This window comes from Neolamprologus brichardi, unplaced genomic scaffold (genome assembly GCF_056152115.1).
Source record: "Neolamprologus brichardi isolate AB-2024 unplaced genomic scaffold, ASM5615211v1 NODE_ptg000161l+_length_41770_cov_1, whole genome shotgun sequence".
NCBI classification, from domain to species: Eukaryota; Metazoa; Chordata; class Actinopteri; order Cichliformes; family Cichlidae; genus Neolamprologus; species Neolamprologus brichardi.
The window spans coordinates 14,090-23,684 of NW_028270123.1; the positions used below are offsets into that span (position 1 = coordinate 14,090).

The 9,595-nt window shown below is 39.3% G+C and overlaps 1 protein-coding gene across 1 annotated transcript; it reads right to left on the reverse strand.

Annotated features, from left to right (window-relative positions):
* Window positions 1–641: 641 nt before the first annotated feature.
* On the reverse strand, window positions 642–3,581 carry LOC148094810 (sperm-associated antigen 4 protein-like). Its single transcript, XM_087837109.1, has 9 exons — window positions 3,494–3,581; window positions 2,730–2,820; window positions 2,438–2,625; window positions 2,275–2,333; window positions 2,031–2,142; window positions 1,817–1,941; window positions 1,530–1,703; window positions 1,341–1,430; window positions 642–1,152 (listed from the first exon to the last, which is right to left on the reverse strand). Exons 1-9 carry the CDS (start codon window positions 3,579–3,581, stop codon window positions 1,042–1,044), a joined length of 1,038 nt encoding a protein of 345 aa, XP_087693235.1. The 3' UTR covers window positions 642–1,041.
* Window positions 3,582–9,595: the final 6,014 nt, after the last annotated feature.

The following is a 9,595-nucleotide window of genomic DNA, read 5'->3' on the forward strand; positions in this document are numbered from 1 at the left end:
TAGAATATAATTTTATGTTTGTATTTCAATATCACAATAATCTTCCAATTTAGAACTACAAGTTAAAAAAGAACTAACATAAATAAAATACACTTCAGCTAATTACTTAAAAAAAAATTATTTTCCCAAGCCACACGGAGCCGCACTAAAAGGACTAAAGAGCCGCAGGTTGCCGACCCCTGGTCTATCTGGTGTCCCAACTACAAACACATGGTTAAACCTGAAGTTACCTCACTAAACCTCAAAGCCTGCATCACAGTGAAGGCTTCTCATATCACAGCACATGCAACATGGACTTTACTTTCTTTACTTTTGGGAGTTTAAATGTTCATTTTCAAAATGTAAATCCTCTGGCCATAGTGTTATCACGCTTGTTTAATATACTCTGACAATTAAGAATACCAAAAGACATGAAAAATATTTTCTTAAAATTTTATTCTTGTTGTTTTAAAAAATATCTCTAAATTTCCAGTGGAGACAATTTAGAGAATTTTTATGTTTTACAAGAAATTTAATTCAGTCCAAATGAGTTCCAATTGAGGGCCAATTCACAATAACACAGTGCTTAACAAAGTTAGTCGAACATCACCTAATGTAAGAATTACAGGTTTAAGAAATTTGGGGTGTTCTTATATCTATGACAGGTGATGTAATAAATTTGTTAAGCACTGTATATGTAGAGTAAAAACCCTACAATATAAGAGAAGAAAAACCCCAACAATCAGATGATCCCCTTTGAGCAAGCACTTGGCAACAGTGGAGAGGAAAAACTCCCTTTTAACAGGAAGAAACCTCTGGCAGAGCCAGGCTCAGGGAGGGGCAAGCCCTCTGCCACGGCTGGTTGGGGGTGAGGTGAATCAGACTGCAAACATCTTAATCAGACATGTCTTACCTGGTGGGATGGACGTTCGCTGGAGAAAAAAACATGGGTTAAATTGACAATTTTTTTCAAATACAATTATTTAAATATGTGTTGCAGTCTGATTCACTTTCACATTTTTCCTCTCTTTTCTTTTATAGATGGAGTTCATGGGAAGCTAGTTATGCCAGCTTTCCATGAACTCGGAACTTGTACAAACAAGAATACTCACGATTGCCCCAGTTGTTCAACACCTGCAGCGTAATGGAGCGGATGACGTCTACTTTGTCGTCCTGAGAGACAAAACAAAAACAAGATGGGTTAGTTGCATAATAGTTTTCTTGACTCTTGAAAGGATGGTAAATTTAGGAATACTGTGATTATTATGAGGGTGGATATACAGATAGCAAGGGGAGCTAACCTCTAAATACTCTGGATAGAAAAGTCTATGTGCATGTGTCTAATGGCACAGTGTACTCACAGGAATCCTGAATGTTTGGAGTGGATCTCCATTTTGATCATAGACGAATGTTCCCAGGTGGACACCACTGTCGTCTAATGCTCTCTTTCCCTGAAAAGACAGAAATAAATACAGATAAAGTTGTTCTCTATATACACATATGTAAAATGCAACAGTTAAACAGTGGTGCAGTGGAAATCTGTGACTTACAAACACTGAAAACATCCTGGGAGCACTGGAGACCTTTCCAGATGGTGACACCATCTTAGAAATGTGACCCAGTGTCACATGACTGATGGCGATGCTGTGTGGCAGCTTAATTGTTAAATGTCCCTGGGAGCCCGCAAAACTCCAACACACTCCTGGGACCATGGGTGCTCGACCCTACAGAGAAAAAGAAACAAAAACAGAGTTCAGTTTGGACCACTAGTGTTTGACTATTAAATCATGCAGATGTGTGAGATAGTATCTTGTTTTTTTGTGAAAGTAGATTATACCTGAATAACGACTCTTGGGCTTACACAGGGTTGTTTTGCGGGTATCAATGTAAGCCCCCACAGCTTCAATCCAGTCTGTTCTGTAAGGTAGGATGCTGAAGACTGTTCTTTAACAATCGTTGCTCCTGTAGACAAAAACACAGAGTGAGAAAGGAATCGCAAAACAACAACAAAGAAATTCTTACGTGAATTCTGATCCGATTTCATGTCTTACCCAGTTCCTCCAGAGCAAAGTTGGGCATCCTGTCCCCAACTGGAAGAAGGAAGTCAATTCTTTTTCCTAAGTCCATTAACTCCCTTTGCAGCTCTTGTACCTTCCTTTCCACCTGTTTATGTCCATTCATTAAGTACTGCAATTGAGAAGAACCATTCATGTTATAATATATATATAATAATAAACTGTTATTATCTGATTAATCTTCAGGGAATATATTATGAGCCTCATATGTTTTTCATACCTCACTCATGAACGGGGTGGAAAAGTCCATTTTCTGCCCTCCAATACTGAAAATCAATCCTGGTGGATGAAGAGAAACACAGAATAAGACGAGAAGCTTAATCCAGAAGAAAAGCACATAGTACTAGAAAGACTGTAATTGTTTGTGGAAGGAGATCATTTACCAAAACACAAGGCCAGCATGAGGACCAAAAGTCCCAATGCCTTGATGGCTCTAAAATGACCTCTGCTGCTGCCACTGCTGTAGTCAACAAAATCATTGTTATTGTAGTCCACAGTGTCACAGTCCACTGTGTCTCTGTCAATATTGTCAGGGACTGGACGGGGACGGGGCCGTCGCCTTTTGAAAATTCTGCACAGAAAAAACAAAATCATGTAAGAACAAATGGATTATGATTACAAAACATGCATCTATGTCAGTGGATGACAACAAAGAACATGTAGACCAATACTAACCTGTATAAAGTCTCCTTGTAGGAGATTAACGGCTCTCCTTGGCTGCCGTAATAGCCGTTAGACTGAAGTCTTTGGCTTCTTCTCAACATTGCTGTAAAATGAAAGGGAAACATGGGGTTAAGTGAGTCTCTAACACAAAGCTTATCAGACTTCATAACTATGATTTGAGCATGTTTCCATCAGAAGCAACTCTGTTCTCTTATATATAAACTTCACGGTGCCAGCTTGTTTTGTTTTTAATGAACAGAATAATATTTGAATCACACTCATTTATGAAATCCGCTCTTAATAAAGAACTTTATTTTCCCAGTGTCTTCAAAAACATAGCATCATATTGTTATGATTTATATCATAGCAACAGATCACAACATTTTCTTGCTTTTCTTGCAAAAAATCTCTTTCAAATGTCAGTTTTTTTGTTCACAATGTAGTTTTTACAATTCAGAAAAAGAGGAAATCACCACAGCGGTAAAGACTCAAAGCAAATAAATGAATTTGGCCCAAAATCCTGTCAAAAGGTCTTTAAGAATTAAAAACTCTTTGTTTGTATAGTTAATATACAAAAGGAAATTAATATTTATCAGACAAGCTGCGTCTAACAGGTAAGCAGTAAAATCACCTTTACAGTAGAATGCACTAAAAAGTGTTTTTCTGACATAATCAACTGGATACCATTTTTAAAATGTTCAGATTTGAAACACATATATTAAATGTAAGATGTGAAGATAAAACATGTCGATTTTTAGTCTAAAGATTGCACTTACCTTCACTTAAAACGAAAGTTGAAGAAACTGAATCACTAAATGTGCTTTTCCGTAAATATGGACGTTTAGCGCTTCTCACTGAACTCATCTGAACCAGAAAATTTAGGTGCAGAAGAAAAATTTCAAACCGCAGCTTTTTCAGTTACGTTACAAACAGATACATGCACAAATCGAATATGACGCACGCGCGTTCCATAAGAGCAGCACTTCGTGTGCGCACGCGCAAAGGTGTGAGTAGTTCTGGGGGTTTTTTTAATGAAATTTGCTCTCAATTAAATAACTTTTCCTTCTCAGTCCCTTTATAAGCACCGCATCATATTGTCCAAATTCATAAAGCACAACACATGCGCTCACGAGCACATGTGCAAAGGTGTTGTAAGAGCCAAAGTCATGTTTATGTTTTGCCTTTTTGTTATGGTGGCACAGGTGTATAGCCTTACCTGTGTCTCCGGTGATGGCATGTGGGTGTGGTCACAGTCTATTTACCTGATCTCGGTGTTCACAGCAGGGGTTGTTGGGTGAGTGGTTTGTGGGCAAACTTTTCTGTTGACCGTCATCTTTTGGCACACCAGTTAATCCATGCGCTATTTGTTAATTGATTGAAAGCGCAAACATTTGTTTATGTTTCGTTCTTAAAATAAATGCGCAAAGTACAAGTACGACTCATTATGGATTATTGGAGGCGCGTCACAGGGACACAACCAACTCAGCCGGCCGCGGCTTTATTTACGGATGAAAGTCGCAACATTTAGTCAACAGAAAATTGTCTTTTATCGCACGCATCAGAACAATGAAGAGGATTTTTGGATATACGTTTTGGAGTCACGGAGCCTTTAGATGAGTGGACGCAGTTCTCAAAGGAGTAATTGGAAACGGCACCTTCACACTGGCATGGTGGAACGCAGCACAAAAGACACTTCAGAAGCGGTAGGACACGCGGATTCACTCTGTGTATTATTGGATGTTTTGAACACAGTTTGTAAGTGTCACCGCTTGTCCATTGGGGACATTGGTTTGATCTGCGTTGTGTGCGTGCGTGTGCTTGATTTGGCAAGCTGGAGGACGCTGCTCTGGTTTTGACAGCCTGTGACGCTGCTGCGCAATAATTTACACAGACGAAAAGTATTGGCTGTGATCTATCTTTGAAGCTGTGGATATAATGTTGTTTTGATGCATGTGAATAAGTGACGATGAGTGAAATAAAAGAAGCCGAACATGAACTGGAAGAAAAAAGATCTGCAAAACTGACGGCTAAAGCACTTGCTTTTAAAATGGAAACTTTGCAGAAAGAGCGAAAAGCTCATGTTAACAAGATTAAAGGGTTAACTCGTGATATTAAAGAATTGATGAAACATGATGACAATGCAAAAGCTGTGCAGCTTAACTTGGAAAAACTGAATGATTTGTATAAAAATGCCAAAGTAGCTCATGATGCATTCATTTTATTGATTCCTAAAGATGAACAAGACGCTCATATTGACTGGTTTGGACGCATAACAAAATGTAATGATGATTTTGTTGAAGATGTGAAACGATGGCTTCTTGAAGCTGGAAGACCTTTTATGGAAAAAGACAAGGAAGCTGAGAAAGTGCCTACTGCTGTTACTTTGGATGTGCCCGTTTCTGCTGAGACTGTGTTATCAAAGGAGACGGTTTCTTCCACAAATGATAAACATAACATCTTAACATCTCCAAAGCAGGTTAAAACCAATTCTGACATACAAGATGAAATACAGCCAGGTGACAGTGTTTCAAACGTAGGAAGCAAAAAGAGTAAAATCAGTTCTTCAAGCTCAAACTCCAGAGCCTCAAGTACAACATCAGCACGAATAATGGCTGAAGCTGAAGCAGCTGCGCTGATGGTAAGGCAAAAACTGCTTAAGGATAAACATGCCTTGGAGGAACATGAAGCACAGTTAAAGAGACAGCGCGAGCAACTGGAGCTGGAAACAAATATAGCTGCCACGGTTGCAAAAATGAAAGTACTGGGAGGCTCAAAAGGTTCCAGTATTAAAAGTAAACTATCAAAAATATCAGATGGTATGGAGTCATATTTTGAAAAGGGACAAAAGGTAACTCAAGTGTTGAATACTCGTCCTGATAATCCTGTACATGAAAGGCAACATGTGCATATCTTTAGGGAGCATAATGTTGCAGACTCACAATCTCGCTTAACCACAGGCAGAGTTCCAATACAACCTCAGACTCTTTCTGAAGATTCATTGACATATCAGTCAAACATTAGAAATTCACGTGAAAATAAACATGTACCTTCTCAAATCTCTAGTCATGAAGAAGACTGTAACATCTTATCTGTCATGAGTAAGCAAAACGAACTCACTGCTTTATTAATACAACAACATAGTCTTTCTTCATTACCTAAAAAGGAGATCCCAGTTTTTGATGGAGATCCACTTCAGTACCAGACTTTTGTTAAATCATTTGAACACAACATTGAAAGCAGAAATAAAAACCCTGGAGATTGTCTTTATTATTTGGAACAACACACAAAGGGTCAACCAAGAGAACTTGTAAGGAGTTGTCTACACATGACTTCAGAAGCAGGATTCAGAAAGGCAAAGTCTTTATTACGGCAGCATTTTGGTAATGAACATAAACTTGCCACGGCTTACATGAGCAAAGCACTTGCTTGGTCTTCAATAAAAGCAGAGGACACGAAAGCTCTTCAAGCTTACACAATATTCCTAAGAGGCTGTTGCAATGCTATGGAAGATCTCAGTTATATGCAGGAGCTTGACATGCCTGCCAACATGTTAACTATAACAAAGAAACTTCCCTACAGGCAGAGAGATAAGTGGAGAACTGCAGTCTGTGATTTCCATGAGAAGTGTAATCGACAAGCTACATTTAAGGATCTTGTGGATTTTTTAGAGAAACAAGTGAAGATTGCATCTGACCCAGTGTTTGGGGACATCAAGGATATCTGCATGACAAACAGAGACACAAGAAAACTTAAGTCTCAAACTCACACAAGATTCAAAGAAAGTTCTTTTGCTACCTCTGTGATGGCATCTGATAAAGAAAATGACAAAGTTAAGGAAAAAGAAAGAGCCACACAAATGAGGAGTTGCTTGTTTTGCAAAGGTGAACATACCTTAGAAAACTGTCAAGAGCTGGAAAGAAAAACGCAAAAAGACAAAATCACTTTTCTAAAAGAGAATGGAGTCTGTTTCGGATGTCTTTGTAAAGGACACATTAGTAGAGACTGCAAAAAGCGCCTCAGGTGCAAGACGTGTGGTTTAAAGCATCCTCAAATGTTACACATCTATCAAAAGACAATGAGTAAAGAACAAGAATCAAAGGAACAAACTCAGGATTGTGCCATAGTCTCTATTCAGACCAGTGCTCTTACTGGGGCCGGTAAAGATGAATTCAAACTTTCAATCGTGCCTGTGAAAGTTAAGGCCAAGAAAGGAAATGTAACATTGTACACCTATGCATTTCTTGACCCAGGCAGCACTGCATCATTTTGTACAGTAAAGCTAATGAATAAGCTGAAAATTCATGGAAGAAGATCCAACATTCTGCTGAGAACTATGGGACAAAATAAAGTTGTTGAAACGGATATTGTTGCAGATTTAGAAGTCGCTGGACTAGACGGAAATGAGTTTTGTGATCTTCCCATTCTTTATACTCAGTTCACTATGCCTGCCCATAAAGGAAACATTCCTCACCAGAACGATATAATCCAGTGGCCATATTTGAAGTCTGTACATCTGCCAGAAATTGACTCTGAAATTGATTTGCTAATTGGCTCGAATGTGCCAAAGGCTCTGGAACCACTGGATGTCATTAGAAGTGTTGGAGATGGACCGTATGCTGTTAAAACTGTCCTTGGCTGGATAGTAAACGGTCCTTTGGGTGAGACTCAAACTGAAGCTCACAATCAGCCACAGATAAGTGTCAATAGAGTTTCAGTAGTGAAACTTGATGAGCTGTGGAATCAGCAGTTTAAAACTGATTTTCCAGAGTGTGCCAGAGATGAGAAAGAACCTTCTAAGGAAGACCAACAGTTTTTGGATAAAGTTTCCAATACTGCTAACCTACATAATGGTCATTATTATATTGGACTCCCATTGAAAGACTTAAAGGTCTGCATGCCAGATAATAAAAGTGTTGCTGAACAACGCCTTCAGAATCTGAAGAAAAGACTTATGAAGAACTCTTCTTTTCTGCAGGACTATAGCAGTTTTATGGCAGATATGATCTCTGAAGGTTATGCAGAAAAGGTACCAGAAGACAACTTAGAACGGACGGATGGCAGGAAATGGTATTTGCCGCACCATGGTGTTCTGCATCCGCAAAAGAAAACCCTTAGAGTGGTGTTTGACTGTGGAGCCAAGTATCATGGAGTGTCGCTAAATAGCAAGCTCTTACAAGGTCCAGACTTGACCAGCACGTTACTTGGAGTTCTGACAAGATTTCGTAAAGAACCTGTTGTCATTGCAGCAGACATTAAAGCCATGTTTCATCAGGTTAAAATACCAGAGGAGGATCGAGATATGTTGAGATTCCTTTGGTGGCCCAACGGAGATTACACTCAAGCCATGGTTGAATACAGGATGACAGTACATGTGTTTGGAGCAACATCATCTCCCAGTTGTGCAAACTTTGCACTAAGGAAATGTGCTGAAGATCATAAACAACAGTTTAGCCTTCAAGCCGTGGATACAATGTTGAATAACTTTTACGTCGACGACTGTCTTGTCTCAGCAGCCACAGAAGAGGATGCGATAGATCTCTATCATGAACTCTGTGCCATATGCTTGAAAGGAGGCTTTCCACTGAACAAATGGATAAGTAACAGTCGTAATGTGTTGGCTGTAATACCTGAAAGTAACAGAGCAAACAAAATAAAGGATCTAGACTTGATCAGTGATGAGCTTCCAGTGGAAAGAGTTTTGGGCGTTCAATGGTGTGTTGAATCTGGCGTTTTCAAGTTCAGAATCACTCTAAGAGATCGACCTTTGACAAAACGTGGCATCCTTTCTGTAGTCAGCTCTGTTTATGACCCCTTAGGAATGTTGGCACCAGTAATCTTAACTGCTAAAAAGATTCTGCAAAATCTGTGTCGAAAAAAGATTGGATGGGATGATGCATTACCTGATGCAGTTATACAGGAATGGACTATTTGGATGCAAGAGCTCTACAAGCTGGAGGAGTTCAAGGTTGATCGTTGTTTTAAAACCAACAGTTTTGGAACTGTAAAAATTGCTCAGTTACATCATTTCGCAGATGCATCTGAGGACAGCTATGGAACAGTGACTTATTTGTTACTAAAGAATGAACGAGACCAGGCACACTGTACATTCATTATGGGAAAGGCACGTGTTGCTCCTTTAAAACCAGTTACAATCCCTCGAATGGAGTTAACTGCTGCCACCTTAGCAAGCAGAATGGATGTAATGTGGAAGAAAGAGCTGCAGATGGAACTGAAGGACTCAGTATTTTGGACTGATAGCACCTCTGTACTAAAATATATCAACAATAAAACAACAAGGTTCCGCACTTTCGTCGCCAACAGAGTTTCTGAGATTGTCAAAGTTTCAAATGCTCAACAATGGAGATATGTGGACACGGATAACAATCCAGCAGATTTGGCTTCTCGAGGTTTAACGGTACAATCCTTTTTGAAAAATAAACAAACTTGGCTTTCTGGACCTCCATTTCTTCTACTACCACAAGAGGAGTGGCCTCAGAATCCTGATGAAGTGAAACAAATCTCATCAAACGATGCAGAAATTAAAACAACAGTGAACGCTGTTCAGACATCACAAGAAATAGATCCGGTTTCTCACTTCATTCAGTATTTTTCATCCTGGACTCGGCTGAAGCGTGCAGTAGCATGGATTCTGAGAGTTAAAAAACCGCTTCTGCATTACAGTAGAAGAAAACTACAGATTAAACATGATCCTGGACAAAACCTTGAACTTCAAATGAAGAAACACTGTCTGGACACCAGCAGTCTCAAAGTTGAGGAGCTGATTAGTGCTGAAATGGCTTTAATCTCCTTTTGTCAAAGGAAGCGGTTTGCTGATGAAATCTCCTGTTTAACAAAAGGATCGAATGTTAAGAGAACCA

Coding starts and splice junctions, on each gene's coding strand:
- LOC148094810 (XM_087837109.1), bottom strand. CDS start 3,581: ATGAGTTCAGTGAGAAGCGCTAAACGTCCATATTTACGGAAAAGCACA. Junction 2,143..2,274: donor CCACCCCGTTCATGAGTGAG/GTATGAAAAACA, acceptor GGACATAAACAG/GTGGAAAGGAAGGTACAAGA. Junction 1,942..2,030: donor CTTTGCTCTGGAGGAACTGG/GTAAGACATGAA, acceptor TTTTGTCTACAG/GAGCAACGATTGTTAAAGAA.